Raw genomic sequence first — 22547 nt, forward strand, 5'->3', positions numbered from 1 at the left:
TAAATAAATACAGCCGTAACAAAATAAATGAATAAATAAATAAATAAATAAAATAGATAAATAAAATTGTTGCTTACAAATGAATGGGGTTCACTAAGATATACTGCAACCCTTTTGCCTTGTTTCACACGTATCGACTTTTCGCCGTGCGCCGCCTACGACACGACGTCGTGCTCTCAACCATGGGAATCTATGGATGCTTTCACACGTCGTGATCGCCACGTGTGAAGGCGTCCATAGACACCCATAGAGCACGACGTCGCGCACGGCGGAAAGTCGATACGTGTGAAATGAGCTTTTGCTACAATGCCGGCAGAAGAATTTTAGTTCTATAACAATGTGGAATGGTAAAGATAATGGTAATAATGATGATGATGATAATAATAATAATAATAATAATAATAATAATAATTGTTAAATTGAATAGCCGCTGACGTTCTGTGGAACAGAAGTTTCCGATAATCATCTGGGGCTCCCAGATGAATATCGGAAACTTTTGTTCCACATTGAACAATGAGGAAAAAAAAAAGGTCTTCCGCAGTTTTGAGCGATCAGCTACACAGATCGTCAGAACGTCAGCGGCTATTCAATTTAACAAGAACTGTATCAGAGAGAAGATTACTCCAAGAATAATAATAATTATAATAATAATAACAACAACAGTAATAATGATGATGATGATGATAATGGTAATAATAATAATAATAATGATAATAGTAATGATAATAATGATGATAATAATAGTAATGATAATAATAATAGTAATAATAATAGAAACTATGATAATAGTACTAATAATAGTAATAGCAAAAGTAGTAGTAACGATGATAATAATAATGATAATAATAATAGTAATAATGATAATAGTAATGATAATAATAATAGTAATGATGATAGTAATAATAATAGTAGTAGTAACGATGACAATAATAATAATAATAGTAATAATGATAGTAATAATGATGATGACATTGATAATGATAATGATGATAAAGTTATTTTCTATCCATAACGAGGTCGGATTAAAAACCAATAAATATATTGATAAACGAATAAATATATGAACAAATAAATACATAGATATACAATTCAAAAAAATGATGATAATAATGAAAAAGTATTAAAAAATGAATAAATCAGCTCGCAAACGCTACAGTATCCAGCTTAGGAGTTTATCCATCTTAATGTTAACATTTCTAACTCGTTTGTTGACCTCTTCTGTGGAACATTATTTCTGCCTGTCTTCTAGATTAAGTCCAAGTCCGGACAACTCAAGTTTCTTGTCTTGTTGATGTTTCAAGTGGAGATATCCTCAGCTCTGACGTCATCAGTTACGGATTTTAGAGGTGGCGACTTAGGGGCTCGAACCCTGACCTGTGGCGACATAATCCCAGAGCGTAACTTTTAAAACCCGTTTGTCCTAAAAGACACACAAGTCATCTGTTACATCAGCGTTAATGTCTGTCTTGCGTCACCTGTTTATTTCGAGTAGAATGAGTCTAAATGTATTTTGGTGGAACTTATGTGATCCCCAAACTTTTGTAAGCTGCTAGCCATTTTCGATGTTGTAAATACAATGGCGCGATAAAAAATTAAATATATATATATATATATATATATATATATCTATCTATATATATATATATCTATATATATATATATATATATATATACATGTATATACATATATTGTATATATATATAATTATGTATACTATATATATTTGTATATATGTATATATATATATATATATATATATATATATATATATATATATAATAAAAACAATAGTGACAATAACAGTAATAATAATGATAATAATAATAATAATAATAATAATAATAATAATAACAATAATGATATTATTAATAATAAACTACTACTACTACTAATAATAATACTATTAATAATAATAATAATAATAATGATAATAATAATAATGATAATAATAATAATAATAAGAATGAGTCTAAATGTATTTTGGTGGAACTTATGTGATCCCCAAACTTTTGTAAGCTGCTAGCCATTTTCGATGTTGTAAATACAATGGCGCGATAAAAAATTAAATATAAATATATATATATATATATATATATATATATATATATATATATATATATATATATATATATATATGTATAATGATAAAAACAATAGTGACAATAACAGTAATAATGATGATAATAATAATAATAATAATAATAATAATAATAATAATAATAATAACAATAATGATATTAATAATAATAAACTACTACTACTACTAATAATAATAATACTATTAATAATAATAATAATAATGATAATAATAATAATGATAATAATAATGATAGTAATAATAATAATAATAATAATAATAATAATAATAATAATAATAATAATAATAATTATTATTATAATAATTCACACAGGGTTTTTCCAGATAAACCAAGCTGATATTACAAAAACCTCTCTGACGAGCCCTCACTGGCGCCCGCGAGCAACAGTTTGGGGAACACTGTGTTAATGTATTTCGTGATACTTGGGACCACGCTGAAGTAGCACATGCCAAACGTTATAAAGCTCTTACAGAAGTAAAGCGAAAGGTGAGGAGCCTACGCCAGGAGGCGCTGAGTAGCTGCGGCCGAAGCCGTCACCCTATAATACGCTTTAAGGTCTGGTGGGTTAGGTAACATTCACTACTGGGAATCGGGGAGGAATGCGGGATTCGAACCCACGACTAAGTAAATGCGAGTTCAGGACGTTTCCAGCTACACGAGAACCGATTTTTTTTTTCATTTTTTTTTTTTTTTTTTTTTTTTTTTTTTCTTTGTTATCAGGCCTCTTCATAGGTGGTTATTTTTTCAACTTGTGGTACGAGTACAGTGAAAAAAGAAAATCTTCATTATCGATTTGTTTCATGTGTATGTTTGTGGATATATATATATATATATGATATATATATATATATGTGTGTGTGTATGTGTATGTTTACATGAATATATGTATGTATATATATACATATCTATATACATATATATATATATATGTGTGTGTGTGTGTGTGTGTGTGTGTGTGTGTGTGTGTGATTTTATATAAATATGTGTATCTATATATATATATATATATATATATATATATATATATATATGTATGTATATGTATATATGTGTGTGTGTGTATAGTGTTCTTCATATATTCCGTCTGCAAATTCCAGCTGCATTGTTGATACTTTTCTGTCCTCTGATAATATATTTTTAGTCAATTAATGTCCAGACCATTCTTTTGAAGACACCAATAAACTTGCTTCTTTCTCGTCTTTCTTTCAGTGTAGGCAATCACAGTTTGTCTAGTCATATTTCTTAAGATCTATCAGCTAGTATGAGGACCACTTTGTTGTAACTCTCCTTATTTTTCTTATTATATTTTTTTGTGGGGACCACACTGCTCTTATGTATTCCAATTTAGGGGGAATAAAATGTTAATTTTTTCATAGATTCTTCATAAGTGTAGAGAAATGCCGCTATTATGTTTGTCAACTACTTTTATTTTTTTCTGGTGACAAGTCTTTCATAACCCAGATTCCGAAGTCATTTCCTTTCTTTGATTTTGTAATCATCCGTTTCCTCACTATACAACTCCATGATGGCTTTCTCATACTTTACCTTTCCCCCACAAAAAATTGCATTTTTTCGTTGAATTTAATTATTTTCACTTTCAGTTGCAATCACAAATGTCTACTTATTTCTGCATCAATTTGCATTTTTTCCCTATTTTAATGGTCATGGCGTTGTCTGGAAATAGGCTCGTGGATATTTTTTTTTCATTCTTAATATAAATGGAAGCTCGTTTGTCGAGCGGGGTAGGGCGTCGCTACTTGCGGCGAAGGTCGAGGTGATGGCGGTTCGAACCCTGCCGTTGACGAAGTTGAACTAAGGGCATGGTTCATTAAATTCCACGCTACAAAGTCCTCTGTAAGGGACACCGTTCTAGCCTCCCGATATGGGGGAGTTTATGAAGTTACACCATATCATCATCTCATATATATATATATATATATATATATATATATATATATATATATATATATATATATATATATATATATATATATATATATATGAAGAACATTACAGGTGTTAGAACTGAGCCCTGTGGTACCCCACTAATCACTTTAATCCAACAACTTATCTTTCACAAATATTCTTATGACAGAATGATTAACGAATGCAATAGACATAGTAATTATGTAGCGAGCTCTGAAACATTTTTCTTAAGAGAAGATGGAATAACTTTATGGGTAGGGATAGCAGGTGGTGAGGGACATGGAACTGCTTAGTGTAGACCTTATGGTCTCTTACAGCCTTCTCCATTCTTATGTCCTTATGTTCTCATGACTTTGGGTTTATGGAATCCTTTATCCATTCCAGAAGGGTCCCTTTCAGTCACTTTATATATTTCAATTTCCATATCAGTCTGTGATGTACAGTACTTTATCAAAAACTTCCATCAGATCCATATGCATAGTCCACCCAAATCATTTCTCTTGCAGCATATCAACCGTTCTTAGATACATTTTTAACATAAGATCTCTATACGTCTTCCACAATTCTCTCACACAATTTGGATATCATGAGATGATGATGATGATTATGATGATGATGATTATGATGATATGATATGGTTTAACGTCATAAACGCCCCCATATCGGGAGGCTAGGATGGTGCCCCTTACAGAGGACTTTGTGGCGTGGAATTTATAGAACCATGCCCTTGGTTCATCCTTATTTTCTCTTTGGTAAATTGGGACCACATTTGTCTTTTTCCAAACTTGGAACACTCATTCTTCTTCTAGTAAACGTACAGTCAATTTATTAATATTATCCACCAAATGTTATCTGCATTATCTGAACGTTCAGTTGGAAATTTGATCAAGCCCAGGGGTCCATCCCACTTTCTTTGGTGAATACCGTTTGGAAAACTTAGTTTGGTATTGTAGTTTGGATTTTTTTATTATTATCGGGTGGTATTCTATCTACTTTTAATTTAGAGGTTACTCCTTTGTGTTTCGGTTTTCCATTTGAAAATTCTTAGAACATTTAACTTCGTCTTTGTGTTTATCAAGTATATCTTTTTCAGATACTTTATTCCTACCTTCTAATTCTTGTGTAGTTGCTTCATGGTCCATTGTATTACGCTTGATCAGTTGATCCTTGTCCTTCTCCTTACTTTCCATACCTTATCTTATGTTTTGCTGTCTCACACCTTCTGTTAAACCAGTCCTTTTTATCAAAGTTCTGACCCACTTATTTTTGGCATATATTTTCTCTTACCTAAGTTTTAGAATATCAAAAAATATCCTTAATTCTTTTATGTTTTACCTGTGTCGCTGAACACCCTGCAATTTATATCTTCAATTTATCTATTTAGTCCTGTAATTTTTGTTTTCGCAAAGTTGCACAGCATATGACTCATCTCTTAGTTTTGTCTTTCCTACTGCTAAGTTGAAATCGAAGACTTTCATTTGTATCACTGAATACCATCCAGTCTATATCTCAAAATTATTTCTTTAGTCTTGTAATGTTTGCTTTCGCAAAGCAGTACCTCCTATGTCTATAAGATTCATCTTTTAGTTTTCTCACTCCTACAGTCATTCGAGGACACAGATCCTTTAAAGATTCACTAACGTCCGATTCTTTTGTTTATAGTAAGCCCAATCTTGGCTGCTATGTCTTCACCTCTGCATTCAGTATCTTTTACCCATTGTGTCATTGCATTGTTTATTCTTCTCTCCCCAAATAAATTCACCCACCAGGACTATATTTTTAAGTGTGTATTTGTGTGTGATTCACCATAGTCTTGGATCACGTGTTGGATTCGTAAGCGACAGCTATTTCCCTCCCGGAAGAGAGCTCAGAGCTCATTTATGATCAATCTATAGGTAATACTGTGACCTTACACGCACACACACTCCCAACTCCCCACCCAGGAGAGTTGGAGTATCGACCCGCAATGCAGCGATACTGAATTTTTTTTTCAGCCCTGGGCGGGATTCGAACCCGGACCGCCGTAGTGCCGTGTGTGTGTGTGTGTGTGTGTGTGTGTGTGTGTGCGTGTGTGTCTGGAAATATGTGTTTTACTTCACCGTACCCAGTGTTCCTCTCCAAATTTGATGATCTGGCTCTAACGTGTCCATTTGAACTTGCACAACAAAGGTTTCGCTGTAATGGGGGCTCATTCTTCCTAATGTTCGTACTGATCCACATCATCGTCGTTATGTTGGCTAATTAGGCGTGATCCCTGCAAATCATCCGTAAAATGGACCGAAAGGACCATTCTCGATTTCCTTTACAATTGTTTTCCGTCGGAAGCCCACATTGGCAGAAATAATGGAGCGAACAGCGCCGTCGTGTCTAGTTGTCGGGAGCCGAACGTACTCTCAGCTGGAGTTTGGACGCTGAGTCTCTGTGCATGTAGGTTCCTGTAGTCGATCTTGAATTTAACGAAACTACGATACAACCTCCAAATCCTATTGTATTAATGGAATTAAATTGAATAAAAAGTCTCTTGATACGGTGTATTGAGATGCATTTAAATATTTATTCATTCATCTATTCGTTTCTTTGTTTATTAATTTGTTTTGTTTATTTTCTCACTTATTTATGTATTTAATTATCAATCTAATAGTTCATTCATCTATTTACTTATCAATTTTTTATATTCATTTATGGATTTGTTTATTTGTTATTTAATTATTTATTGATTAATTGTTTTATTTCTTTATTTAGTAATTCATTTGTTTATTGAACCATTTATTAATTTATTCCTCTAATTATTTTTTCACATTTCCCTGATTGTGAAGATAACTTTTCTTTAAACAAGATGGTTCTCCGTTAATCTATTTCTTTACTTAATAATTTATTAATTTAACCATTAATTGATTTATTCCTGTAATTTTTTCATGTTTTCCTAGGTTGTGAAGATAACTTTTATTCAAACAATGTGTTTCCCCATATTATTTTTTAACTTCTGTACAATTAAATATCTGCACCATCAAACACGTGTTAAGAATATCATTTTAAAAAAGAAGAAGGCAGAGGGAACTGACTTTGATATTTTGTTATTTTAGTATTTTCAAAGCAGTCATGAGGGGATTTATTGATTTACCGTAAATATTAATATTTATTTTTCGTCAATTTCAACCCCCTAGTAGATTGTCATCATGGACGATGATAATGTTTGGAGATTGTGAATTATTGTGTTTTGCATGAATGGAAGTCCCCAATGGTAAGAAAAATCATCACAACACCGTCAATAATATTGTGCAATACGGAATATTGCGCAATAATATTGATCGTTTAGGGCCCGTTTTACTCCCAAATTGGCGTTCGTTTTCCTAATGGCCGCCAGTCTTGGGGCCTCTTTCAAGTCTTCATATTATAAAGACCTCAAGATCAAGGCGGTGCTTTATGATCTTCTGTCCAGTGCGTCCCAATATGACCCATAAAACCTTCACTCATTTTGATCAAATTACCTGTCGAGGGTCACAGGTAAGTATGTAACCCTTCACATCAGTGGTTCCCAAACTAGGGGGCGCCCCTTACGCCCCAGGGAGGCGTGAGGAGGATAGACGGGGAGGGGGGGCGTGAAGTCATTTGCTAAAAAAAAAAAAAAAAAAAAATGAGAATAGTGAAACCATTTCAAAATCAAGTATCTCCCGTTACATACATGCAAAGCATAATTCTATCAGCCATCTCAACCCATTTTCTATAAAGATATAAATAGAAAATGTATACACAGGAAAAAACATAATTTTTATAAAGGTATCAATATAAATATATGTACATAGAAAAATATATTATTTCATATAAACACAAAAAGAGGGAGGGGGGGCGTGCAGTTCTGTTGGAAGCAAAAAAAAAGGACTTTATATAAGATAGTTCGGGAACCATTGCAACACCCAGAAGGAGTTTAAGATAGATTCTGATGATATATCGCGCTGATAAGCCTTTCCGTTGTTAGGTGGGAGACATTAGGTCATATCTGAAAGCGGTGTGAACTTGTCCACAAGGATAGAAGCGCTGGTATAACACAGTCAATGAAAACAACACCGGAGTATTTGAAGACGTCATCTGAGCCGCAAAAGTACAGATTTCCTCGTACTTTCGTACAATGTACAAGTGATTGTTTAGAACATAATAAAACGGTTATGATAATAGAACCCCTTTGCTACTGAGCACACGCACGCACATACACACACACATACCCACACACACACACACACACACACACACACACACACACACACACACACACACACACACACACACACACACACACACACACACACACACACACACACGACTCGGTGGCGCGGTTGGTAGAGTCCCCGACTGTTACTACGGCGGTCCGGACTCGAATCTTACCCAGGGCTGAAATGATTTCAGTATCGCTGCGCTTCGAGTCGTTACTCCAACTCTCGTGGGCGGGGAGTTGGGCGTGTGTGCGTGTAAGGTCACAGCATTACCCATAGATCGTTCATATGAGCTCTGAACTCTCCACCGAGAGGGAAATAGCTGTCGATCACGAGTCCAGCACGTGATTCATAGACCAAGAGGAATACACACACACGCACACACACAAACACACACACACACACACACACACACACACACACACACACACACACACACACACACACACACACACACACACACACACACACACACACTTGACTTACAAGTCTTTTTTCAACTCCCACATCAGAGGGTTTTGCATAGAAAGAAATCCCTTTCCCCTTGTCCCGTAACTCCCCTCCTCCCCCTCCCCCCAACCTCCCACCTCACTCCCCTTGTCCCCATAACTCCCCTCATAACCCCCCCCAACCTCCCATCTCACCCCACACCGCTTTGTAAAGCAAATTAGCCACCCCTCCCCTCCCCTCCCCTCCCCTCCCCTCCCCCTACATCTGTTCCCAATCCCTTCCCCTTGTCGCCACATAACCTCTTCAACACAGTGGCGTCCCCTATTGAAAATAATACGTAACCGCATTGAAGGGGTTCCTCTTAGCCTTTTCACTGCTATTGACACATTGTGTACTTGTTTTGCCTGTCGCCAGATGATTTTATTCAACCAAGGGCCCCCCGCTTATGATAAGCAAGGATGAGGGTGCTTATTAACGTCACCTTAAATCTGCCAGAAGCAAGGCTATCAAGTGAGCTTAAGGTCCAGTTCACACTAGCGGTTTGAACCGTGGCGGTTCATTTACAGTGTAAGTCAGTGGAGGCGTTTGCACACAACCGCATAGTTTTTCCTTGATTATGCTGTACCGCCGCGGTTTCCGCGCGGTTCATATAGCTAGTGTGAACTGGGGTTATGTGTGAGGACGACCAAAGTGAGATATTCCTGTTCTTTATGTATCACCTTTGAGAGTTATATATATATATATATATATATATATATATATATATATATATATATATATATATATATGCGGAAAAACCACAAAGGAAAATTATAATATGAGGACCGAGCGCTTTCGTATATTTAGACCTGATGGTACCCTGAAGATGTCTAAATAGACGAAAGCGCTCGATCATCATTTTATTTTTTTCCTCTGTGGTTTATCCGCATATTTAGAATCACGAATTAATGTGATTTCTCGTATATATATATATATATATATATATATATATATATATATATATATATATATATATATATGTATGTATGTTTGTATGTATGAATATATAATTGTATCCTGTGGACGAGCGCCATTATGGAAACTTGGTGCGTCATAATCCGTGCATAATTACTACGCTTACCTCCCGCTTGATCCTATCAAAGCCAAAGCCATAGAATGGCTTTGGCTAATTTGCCCCCGACGCTCTCTCTCCAACTCTCTCTCCCTCTCTCTCTCATGGTTACAACACAGAGACTCTCATGGCCCCAATGTCATCTCAGACCGCCTGTAAAGGCCTTATCGCACTGGGTTATTTTTCCTCCGACTGTTGGAGGAGATTTGCTGCCCTCAGCATTCCGGAAGGAATCGCATATGCTGGATGAAATTTATTTTCCTCCAGCATATTAAATGACATTCTATGTCTAATGTTGAGAAAACAGAATAGTTTGCCACATTGATTTGACGGCGGAAAAAGTGCTGGAGGTGGGCGCTACCGCCGATTAATCGGAGGTTGGAGGAAAATAGCCCAGTTTGATAACCTCCTTAAAGCTTCACAATCTCTACAAGCGTTCTTTGGTTTGAAGGGCGTAACAAGCGACCGGGACCCACATCCAGGACGGAAGGTGCCTTAGCACCCGATAGAAATAGATGAATAGATAAGTAATTCAGGACGGAATGTGCCCTAGCACCCGATAGAAATAGATAAGTAATTCAGGACGGAATGTGCCCTAGCACCCGATAGAAATAGATAAATAGATAAATAAATAAATAAATAAAGACGGAATGTGCCCTAGCACCCGATAGAAATAGATAAATAGATAAATAAATAAATAAATGAATAAATAAAAAATGACTACGCAAAGAATAGAACCAGTTCTTGAAGTTCAACCTGCATTGTGAAAATATCTCGATGTGACGCCGACATAAGATAGATGACAAATGCGCCATATAGGGGGGGAGGGAGGATTTTAGTGAGGATCCGCTAATTATAGGGTGGGGGGGGGAGGGGAAGAAAGATAAGGCCTCCCCTCCCTCCTCCCCCTCCCCCTTCCTCCTTTGACATCCCACCTTCCTCCACATATGAAACCCGTAACCTGTCACAATGAGTTGAAACGTAGTAAAAAAAAAAAAAAAAAAAAAAAAAAAAAGTAATAATAACAACAACAACAACAACAACAACAACAACAACAACAACAACTGAGGGGTGGGACTTACCTTGACTCCCGTCATGATTTGTCATGGTTTGACGTAGGTCTATTTCGTTGGCGCCAACTTTAGAACTGATGAATGAAATGATCAAATGATTGCCAGATGAAGATAAAAGAACGAATGAATACTGTAGATGAATAAATAATCAAGTTAGTAAATGAATAAATAGAGGATAATAATAAATAATAACAAATTATAATGAAAAAGGTAAATGATCAAATGTTTGCCAGATGAAGATGAAAGAACGAATGAATAGATGAATAGATAATCTAGTAAATGAATAAATAGAGAATAATAATAAATAACAAATATTAATAGATTATAATAAATAAGTAAAAGATAAAATGTTTGCCAGATAGAAATGAAAGAACGAATGAATAGATGCATAAACGATCAATTTATTAGTGAATAAATAGAGATTAATAATAAATAGTAATAAATAATATCAAATAAGTAAATGATGAATAGGTACATAAATAAACGAATAGATAGACAGTCGATAAATAGATGATTGAATAGATAAATAAATAACTGGATGATTGAATCAATAAATGAATAGATAGATAAATAAACAAAATGATAAGTAATGATTGAATCAATTAATAAACAAATTGATAAAGAAATAAATAGACATGAATAGATAGACAAATAAATGAAGAAATAAATACATAAATACATTAATAAACAAATAGATAAATAACTAATCAAATAACCATATAAATGAATAGATAAATATATAAATAGATAAAGATATAGAAATAGATAAGGCAGTACACTAGCTTTTGACTTCTGAGACGCGCTTTGCGGACATTTTGATCTTTTCTTTTGGATCTTACTAACGTTTTTTAATGATTAAATGAAAATAATAACGATAATAATAATAATGATAATAATAGTAATAATAATAATAATAATAATAATAATAATAATAATAATAATAATAATAATAATAAAATAATGATAATAATAGTAATGGTAATGATAATAGTTATTATAGCAATCATAATAATAATAGTCATAATGATAACGATAGCAATGATAATGATAGTAGTTATGGTAATCATAACAAAGATCGTCATAATGATAGTAATAATGATAATGATAACAATATTAATGATAATACAATGATAATGATGATAACCTTAATGACGACTATCGTAATAATAGTAAGAATGATAGCAACAATGGTAATAGTAATAAGAATAATGATAATAGGAACTAATGACAGTGAAAATAATACTGATAATAATGATGATAATAATAACAATAATAATGATAATAATTATAATAATAATGATAATAACAACAACAATAATAATAATTATAATATAATAATAATGATAATAGTAATAATAATAGTGAAAATAAATAAATAAATAAAATAGAATTCTTGGCGCCGAAAAGATCGAGAGGAGTCGGAGATGTCCCGATGCCAGAAAGATATTCGCGAATAAAATCGTCTGGCGCCGGCGACAATAAAGACGCAAATCTGAATGTTCAACGGAAAGGTTAACCAAAGAGAAGACGGGGGGGGGGGCGGTCCCTCTAACTGAAGAGAACCGTCTTGTTGGCAACATCTAAACGAAAAGTCAATCGAAAAGTTGAGTAGGACAAACCTGACGTCAAAATTAGGTTTGAGAAGGAAATATCCAAAAATTGGTTTACCAACAGAAGGGTCAACAATTGCATTTAATTTAGTAACTATGTATTGAGCGCTGAAACTATCAGTTGTTTTAAGAGAAAATGAGATAACTTTATGGATAGGGGATGATAGGTGGTAATGGGCATGGAACTTCCTAGTGTAGGCCTTATGGTCTCTTGCAGTCTCATTCATTCTTACGTTCTTATGTTAGAAAGTTTCTTTGATCTAAAGGTTAGTTAACTTTATGGATAGGGATGATAGTTAGTAAGGGGCATGGAACTGCCGGGTGTAGGCCTTATGGCCTCTTGCAATCTCCTTCATTATTTTGTGAGAGTATAACTCAGCTGAATAAGATTGCCCGGGGGTGGCATCATATAGAATACAGAGAATTTTTCCAATTGGGGAATCTTTTAGATTGGGAAATCTCCGGAATTCGAAAAGAAAAAGACAAATTTTCATTTTTTTTTTTAATTGTAGTTTTTTGTTTTTTGAAAAAGAGGAAATTTTACTTATCTACTTATCTATCTATTTGGAAAAAATGATATTTGATTTTGGCAAAACTATCAATTTAGAGAAATATTTATTTATCTTTATTTATTTATTCATTTTTGGCGTGATGCTTTTCGTTCTAGATTTTCGATATTTTTTCTTCAATTCTTTTTTATTTCCAGTCAAGAAAATCGCCTAAGAGGACACCACTCCCAATCGATCAACCTTTAAAGATTTAATCCCATTGGTCAGTTACACGATTTCTTTCAGATGAATAAAATCGCCTGGGGGCAGCCAGAATAAATATACAAGGCCACACATACACTCCCGAATATATGAACAAATAATTCCATGAATAAATGAATAAAGTATGAAATACTTAAATTGGTAATCATATAAATAAATTTATAAATTATAAAATAGATAAGTGAATAAATACCTATGCATTTATTTATGTATTTTAGTTGTTATTTACATTATTATAGTTTTTTATTTATGATTTTATTTTTAATATGATTTTTTTCGCATCCGACCTAGATATGGACCAAAAGGTCTCCTGTCGGCATGCTCCGCCTTTGTAATCCTTTGAATTAAAAGAAAAAATAAATCATAACATTAATAGATAAATAGATAACACAAACAGGGAAATAGAATAAACGAATTAAAATAATATGAAATAAATGAAGGAATTTATAGATAATCAAATAATAGAATTTATAGATAAGAAATAGAATTAATAGATAGACGTATAGAATAGATATATTAGTAAATAGAATTAATAGATTAATAGATGAGTAAGTAAGATTTATTTGACTACGCTCAGAATCATGAATGAATAAATAGATGAATGGATAATAGAATTAATAGATAAATAATACAATGAATAGATCAATTAAAATTTAAGCAAACAAATATATTAAGTAAATATATTAATAAATGAATAAATAAATGTCACCTTACGACACTCAGAATAATTACATACGACGGCGCCACTGACAAACAGCAAAATGCCTATGTTCGTTGAAGGGCATTTGTACTACAGTACTCTATCTAAGTACTTCAGTACTTCTCATGTAATGTTCGTGGGTAGCCGAGATGAGAGGTTTGAGTGATGTGTGTGTATGTATGCATGAATATGTGTGTGTGTATACACACACACACAAACACATTTCTTGTGTTGGTATGTGCTTTGACTCCACTACCTTCCAATAAGGACGAGAAGTCTGTAGGACCGTATGTATGTATATTTGTATGTATTTATGTTTGTATGTATGCATTTATGCATATCCGTATATATATATGTATGTATGTGTGTATGTATGGATGTATGTATGCATGTGTGTATGTATGTATGTATGGATGTATGTGTGTATGTATGAATGCATGTATATGTGTATGTGTTTATGTATGTATGAATGTATGTATGTATGTATGTATGTATGTATGCATGTATGTACGTGTGTATGTATGAATGCATGTATGTGTGTATTTATGTATGCATGCATGTATGTATGTATGTGTGCATGTATGTACGTGTGTATGTATGAATGCATGTATGTGTGTATTTATGTATGCATCACTCCGCTTGGCCTTACCTCCTTTGCATTTTTATTTATTTATTAATTCTTTTATCAAAATTTTGATTTTCTGCGATGCAGAATTCCTTCAGGTGAATAAAATCATATATAGACAACGGAAATACACAACACAACACCCGTAGGTTAAAAAGTTCCTTCGAAAAGTGACGATTTTCATCTCAAACTAAATGAAATCAGCTTGCGATGTCAAGACTAAGTTTATGAGACAGCGAAACTCACATAAGGATGAAGGAGACTACAAGAGGCCATAAGGCCTACACTAGGCAGTTCCATGTCTTGTCATCCCCATCCATGATGTTATCTCATCTTCTCTTGAAACAACCAATAGTTTCAGCGCTCACCAATACATGGCTTGTATTGTCTATTCCATTCTATTCCATTCCAGTCTATTCCATTCCTGTTCGTAAACCAGTTCTTGCCTATTCCCGTCGTCGGTTGTTTGAGACTCCCAGCTCGAACTTATTAAAATCACCTGACGAAAGCCAAAAATAAAGTATTCAAAACATCAACTTTTTTTTTTTTTTTTTTTTTTTTTAAGGGACCAACTAAGATTCAGTCAGTTAGCCATCGGTCCTGAACAGTTTTCGCTGTTTTCAAGCCCCTTTCAATTCAAAAACAGCCCCGTAAGGACCAATTGGTCTGTTGCTTTTAGCATTTATTCACAGTTTGGACCATTTTCATGTTCTTCCTCAACCCAGAGGTTCACACTATTTATTACATAAAGTTCAGACTACGATTCTGTATTGCTGAGGACCGTCTTGCGGTGCAAGGGGACTAATTACAAAGGGATTACAAAGGAGGAGCATTTAGACAGGAGACCTTTTGGTCCATAACTATCGAATACGAAAAGATTATGATAATGATAAATAAATGAAAATAATAATAATGTAGATAATAATACATCATCGAAGGCGATGTAACATTCTTTCTTGCCTCTGAATTATATTTCCCTTTGTAACTCAGACATCCAGGAGGTGCTCAGATGAGAGGAAGGGTGGGAGGGGTGTGGAGTGTATTTAGGGATGAAATGGGTGGGAGTGTTTTTATGCCTTTCCCTTTTTGGCTACCTCCCTTGGAAGGGGGAAAAAGCCTTGGTATATGTATGTATGTATGTAACTCAGACTTGGTGTTCAAGCTCAGGAGGGGTGATTTATATGCTATGTACTTTATTATTTTCATTAAAATTTTCTAATATGTATTAATATATCTATTGATATGCTTTATTAATATCTTACATTTTATGGTAGTTGGCGGACTTCAGCCTGAAAGGGGTCTCGATCGATAGAGGTCATTTTCATCCCGGAGTCTGCATTAAGTCGCCACTTCTAAAATTCCCCAAAATCTGGTAACGAAGAGGTTCATAGCTGGGTTCTGTTCCAATAACACACAAACGCATTTTCACTTTTTTCTCTTACTTTTTTGTATTTGAATGGTCTGTTTTTTTCTGCGGGATGGTTAGGTTGAATTAGGTTAAGTTAGTTTAGTTTACGAGCAATTGGACAATGTAAGTTTCATCTTAAATACCCGTGCTTGTGTGTCTCTGGAATTTTACTCAAAGTCGCCCACGTTATGATTCTTCGCCTAAATCACAGTCTCCTTCTACTGTTCCTGATCACGCGGCTGATCACTTTCCAAAAGCCCCATCCCCCTCTTCCTCTTCTTCCTCCTCTTCCTCTTCCTCTATACCCACCGGGAAGGCCAGCCGGAATCACCTTATAACCCAGGCTCGTCTTGTACCCCCCCTCCCCTTGATTCCTTCCTGTATGTCCACCACCCCATTTGGAAACCTAACCTACCTACAGGGATTCTCGACAGAAGTCCGGATGGGTACTCTGTAACATACTCCCGCACACATATTTAGACTCTTGAGTTCTTCTTCTTTGGCCCCAAAATTTCGGTTTCTTTCGGCGACCGTCCCCTCGGTGGGTCCATCTCCTGGGCGGCTGCAGCGACTACAGCTAGCAGTTGCAATGAAAAACAAATAAAAATCGATCTGATAGGATTTCGGAAGTCAGATCTATTGAGATTAAATGGCACAGTCACCCTTAGGGGGGTAGGATTCTAGGCCGGATTGTGTAACCAATCCTATTGCGTTATGAGCTAATGGACCCCTTGTTAACCGAAACTGGACTCCGCCCCCTTCCCATGCTGCCGCGCGTGATTGGGCCGCGTTGGCTGGAAGAGGAAACGGAGGGATCTGATTGGCTGAGGGGCGGAGCCTCGAGAGACTGGTGAAGCAGTGGGGGATCTGTTGGATAGGGTAGGCGGAGTCAATGTCAACTGATGTGATTTATGGAGAGGATCCATCGCTTAAAGTTCACTTATCATCTAGTACTCCGGTAGCGCACGTTGCTTGGCGCTGTATTGGACTAAGAAAAAAGTAAAAGAAAAAAAAAAAGAAAATTAAGAGAGGGAGATAAGAGCGGAAATTGAAGGTTTTTTGTGTGTTTGTGAAGGTGTTAATTGGTGAACTCTGAGCTGTGCTATTCTGAGGACCCTTGTCGTTTGGGAGCCCAGGGGCTGCGTCTTCCGGACAAGTTCTTCGCAGTGGAGTCCCCCGACGATAACATGGTGGAGACGGGTGGCTTGCGGTCCCCGGGGTGTTCCCCGGTCTCATCCCCCCTCACCCGCCACCCGTCCATCGCCCTGCCGGCGCTCTCCATGCCCGAGCCTCTGACGCCCTCGGCGCCCCTGCCCTGCCTGACGCCCCTGCACAGCTACCCGTACCCCTACCTCCAACACCTGTCGCAATACGTCGGGGTAACGGCGGACCCCATCAAGCAGTACCTGCAGTCCGCGGACCAGTTCAAGCATTACTTGGCCTCGGCCGATCACTTCAAGTATCTGGTCCCCGAGCACCTTCGGCCCTACGTCGGCTCGGAGCAGTTGAAGGTGTACTCGGGTGTCGGTGCCGACAGCCTCCGGCAGCACCTGCCCACCACCCAGGACCACCTCAAGTCGTACCTTGCCGCCTCGGAGCACCTCAAGTCCTTGGCGTCGTCCGAGGCCCGCCAGGCCGAGGCCGTCATTACGAGTTCGTGCGGAAGCTCGAGCGGTGTCGGAGGAAATGGCGGCACGACCAGCAGTAGCAGCGGCGGCGGCGGCGGCGTCTCGGCCTCCAGGGCCGCCTCCGTCTTCAGCATCGAGAGCCTCTTGGCCCCTCGCGCTTCAGCAGGGGTTCCCCGCCTTCCGGCCCCTCTGCCGTCTATCCACAGAGGACACCTGGACTTGCTAGGTAAGAATCACACGCCCGAACCGGCGACAACGTCTTCCATGTTCACGGTGAGGTCCTCTGCCGGAGAAGAAGCCTTGCCCCCCCCCCTTTTTTTTTTTTTGTGGCTCATATATTGGTTATTCGTTCACCAGAGAGAGAGAAATCCCCAGACCGCTGTCGGGCCACTTCTTCGCTGCTGTCTTGCATTCCCCCCTTCTGTGTTCGCAAATCCATTTCATAATCGACATTCAGAAGTTTAAAATCTATATATATCACGGGATAATTTTTTTTTGGCCTTTTCCCAATTCTTGACCTCAGATTCATTAAGATTCCAGAAACACGCAAACACGGATATTTAACAAACGTTGTCTAGTAGCTTCTAACCTATCCTAATCATTTCGTATGATAAAAAAAAATCAAATGCAAAAAAGAAAGAACATAAAACCATGTTTGCGTGAAACTGGAATAGAACCTTAGATTCCTTCAAATGACTCCAAACTATGTACGGTCGGACACTGAGGCTTCTGACTCCAATTCGAAGAACACCAAAGAGAAGGACCGGGGAATTCCTTGGATCCTTTCCCTTCGGGCGCGAATTCAGCGGCGACCCGCTCCTCCTCCTCCTCTTCCTCTTCCTCCTCTTCCTCCTCCGCCTTCGCACAGGCCGTTGATCATAAGCCGGTTAGAGATCGCCCCCCAGCAGGGCCTCTGAGAACGAGAAGACATTCTTGAGCCTCGACTTCCCCCCACGTGCGCGTGCAGGCACGGCCCTTTCATCCGCTCTTGTTTTTGAGTCATGTTCGTGTAAAATTCCTGCTGATACACATGTATTTACATGGTGTAAAATTATGCGTAGCTATGTATATATATATATATATATATATATATATATACATATATATATATATATATTATATATATACATATATATATATATATATATATATATATATATATATATATATATATATACATATATATGTTTCATATGTAATATATATTACATAATTTATATAATATATATAACACAAAAATATAATATAGTTATATGATACATGATATATGATAAAATTATATGATATGTAATATATATGCCATATATAATATATTGTATACAGTATACAATATATAAGGTATATTACATAATATATAATATACAATATATTACATATAATATGATATAAAATATATAATCTTTATTATATTACAAATATATAATGTATGATAATGTAATATGTAGCACAGGATGCAGAGTATATACAGTACTATAGTATATGCTATATGATATATAATGGATGCAATACATTATATGTATATATATATATATATATATATATATGTATATATGTATATTCATATATGTATATATATATGTATATATACATACACACACACACACACACACACACACACATACATTTCCCACCCATTCCACTGCCATCCCTCACCCCCTTCTCTCCCCCTCCTCTTAGCTCCTCATGGATGACGGGTCATCCCCGTATCCCCACTGCTCTGGGCGTGTGTGTGTTTATTATGCACGTATGTTTGTACACGAAAAACTTTAGCCAATTGCCACAGAACTGCATCATCTTCGTCTTTCCTGCATCGGACCCCCGTCCATCCAATATGGGCGTGACGGCCAATCACTCTTGACGCCGTTCCTGACGAGGCTTGTGGTTTGCCCCCTCAACACTTAAGAGGGGGACATATATAATTAAGGGGAGGGGCCAGATCCCATACAAAAAAAATCCACACAGTATTTGTGGTATATGAATATATAATGCATGTACACTTGCTCATGTTTATGCTTATATGAAAGATAATTTTTCTTGACTAAGTTTTAAATATTTCGGATTTATTATTAGATTTAATGTATTACATATTTTTCCCTATGCTTATTGATAACTTAGTAATATATACACATATATATATATATATATATATATATATATATATATGTGTGTGTGTGTGTGTGTGTATATGTATACATACCAACACACATACATATATATGTATATATATGTATATATATATATTAGCACATAATGCAAAACAGAGTTCTACAGAATCAGCCTTAACTCACTGTATCCCATGTATTTTACTTACATTATATAAAAAATGTAACCAGCAGTTACTCAAAGCCTTTTGGTGTCCGGGGTGCCATTACCCCTTCACAGATTTGCAAGTGGTTGAGTGCGCGTGCGCGAGCACCAGCCTGTGCAGTCATCTGTATGTTATTGCCCCCCAACCCCCCCCCCCTCGTCTCCCCTTTTTTATTTGCTATTACTTTTTGTCGCTTTGTAGTCATTACACCTCTTTTTAAAATCCTTTATGGTTTGGTCCTCTATTATTCCCGATGGTAATTTGTTCCACTCCTCTATTGTTCTATTGGGGAGTCTGTATAGTTTTGTAGCCTTATTCTGTCTTTACACACACAAACACACATATGAACACACACACACACACAAACACACGGGTTTTGTTATTTGAATTACATCGTTGCTACTAGCGATATATATATGTACTGTATGTGTATATATATATATATATATATATATATATATATATATATATATATATATATATATATGGATACATACGCACACACGTGCACACATCATTTCTTTGCTCTTTTTGGAATTGAGTGTCCCCAGTTGATATCTTTAATCCAGTATGATCTTTATCTGTTAACTGTTTTTCCTTATACACTTTACAAGGTGGTCATACCTCCCCTCTTCTTTTTCCAGCGTTATTATTTTTGGTTTCTTGGTTTGGTCTTCATACATCAGTCTTTATAGTCTTGAGGCTCTATTTGTGATGTCTTGTTCTGCGGTCCAGAACACTTCACACATGAAATCAAGAGGTAATGATGTCCACACGATGTCAATGAGCATCAATCAAACGCAGTTATTGGGTGTCGTCATCTCTTCGTCCATGTAGTTGTGAAATACATCCATTATGTTCAACAGTTTGTCTCTCCTGTAACTTTGTACATTCTTCAGCTGACAGATCTTTCATTGGCAAAATTCTCAGATCCCTTTTCTCCTTCACCTCCATTTCTATTTTTGATGTTATTTTCTTATTTTTGCTCATTCCTATGAATTTACCTTTTATGTACGTATAAATATGCACTTTAGCTCTCTGCATATATTCTGTAACAACTGTCAATCCTCCTCAACTTATGCTCTCTTCATGTCCGTGGCAGCATAGAAAAATGGAGCAGAGTAAAAAAAAAAAAAATCAGTTCTTTAAGTTGTTACCATATATTAAGAAAATCACTGGCACCAGTACTGAACCCTGTGGTACTCCACTAGTTACTATCCTCCAATTTGACATCCTATTCTTCACGGCCATTCTTATTAACCTCATCTTCGGAGGTATCTTCATAACATTCCGCCAGGATCCATTTGAATCCAAAATATTAAATTTCCATGTCAAACTTTTGTGAGATGCTTGATCAAAAGCTGTTTTCTGATCCATGTACAGTCCACCCAGCCATCTCCCTTTTGTAGTACAATCACTCTTGAGTAAATACTCAAGTTTATAGCACATAACTTATATTTTCCGTATCGAAATTGGTTATCTGTCAGTACCTTTCTCCATTATAAATATTACATCCGTCTATATTTAACATTTCTCCCACCCATTTTAGCTATCATACTAGCCAAGGACACAGGTATATAATTCAGGGGATCTTTCTTGTTTCTTTCCTTATAAGTTGGGGCCTCACTGGCCTTTGATCCAATCTCTTGGCACTGTTCCTTCTTTTAATGAACAGATTATCAGCTCATAATTTTTGTCCATCATTTGTCTTCAACATTCTTTGAGTATCTAATTTGAGATCCTAACATGCCCAGGCGCTTTTTCATATCGAGTGTCTCCAGCAATTTTTGTACTTCTCATATTTCCACTTTTATATCATTCATCACTGTTTCTAGTTAACTCCTCCTTCCTCTTCTAAGAAGCTTTCATTGGTGAATGCGATCTGGAAAGTTTCATTCATTATTTCTGTTTGGAAATCAAGAACTACGTAATCACGCATTCAGATACGACACAGGTATTTCAGAATTTTTTTATCAGTATCTAGTTCTTTAACTAGCAGAGCCAGTCACCTGGTGTGTCGTCTCCTGTAATTTGTGTTGCTCCTTTGACTCTTACTTTCATTAAAATTTTCATTAATATATTCAATGGTATATCTTGCCATGTTTTTATTTATTTATTAGTTTATTTATTATATTTGTTTATTTTTTGGGTTCCCACATCTAGTTTACCTTTTCAAAATTAAACGACCAATCAGAGGCTCTCTCTCTCTCTTCCAACCATTTCATTCATATGAATGGACGTACCTATCAGTGAATAAAACTACAACTGTTCTCTGTGTTTAACTCACCGCCCTTCCACTCATTTGTCTTCCATACTTCAATGCCTATCAATGTCTCCTGAATATCGACTTCGTCCCTTGCCCTTGTCTTGAGTGTGGGATGACATATCAAACCAGTGTCTGTTTTATTATCTTCAGTTGCTATTTTAATTTCTTATCCCTGTCTTTCCTTTTCCTAGTTCCACGTTATCCGCCTTCAAGTCGAGTCGTTTTCACTGTTGCTATCAAAATTTTCTCCAAATTTGTCTCCACAAACTGTATTTTCCATCTTTTTGTACACACACACACACACACACACACACACACACACACACACACACACACACACACACACACACACACACACACACAC

General features: G+C 36.0%; 2 protein-coding genes across 2 annotated transcripts in view; both read left to right on the forward strand.

Annotated features, from left to right (window-relative positions):
• Positions 1–22547, forward strand: part of LOC143041700 (uncharacterized) — a 302144-nt gene that overhangs the window by 233945 nt on the left and 45652 nt on the right. The window lies entirely within an intron of this gene.
• Positions 17030–20754, forward strand: LOC143041377 (uncharacterized). The gene is made up of 2 exons (XM_076213202.1): positions 17030–17882; positions 20653–20754. Exons 1-2 carry the CDS (start codon positions 17169–17171, stop codon positions 20752–20754), a joined length of 816 nt encoding a protein of 271 aa, XP_076069317.1. The 5' UTR covers positions 17030–17168.

The sequence above is a fragment of the Oratosquilla oratoria genome, chromosome 31 (genome assembly GCF_046742065.1).
Source record: "Oratosquilla oratoria isolate Oo_2021 chromosome 31, ASM4674206v1, whole genome shotgun sequence".
NCBI classification, from domain to species: Eukaryota; Metazoa; Arthropoda; class Malacostraca; order Stomatopoda; family Squillidae; genus Oratosquilla; species Oratosquilla oratoria.

What these genes read in the sequence shown, in the direction of transcription:
- LOC143041377 (XM_076213202.1), top strand. Translation starts at nt 17,169, where the DNA reads ATGGTGGAGACGGGTGGCTTGCGGTCCCCGGGGTGTTCCCCGGTCTCA. An exon ending in CAACGTCTTCCATGTTCACG is followed by an intron (nt 17,883 to 20,652) that starts GTGAGGTCCTCT and finishes TCTGCGGTCCAG; the next exon opens with AACACTTCACACATGAAATC.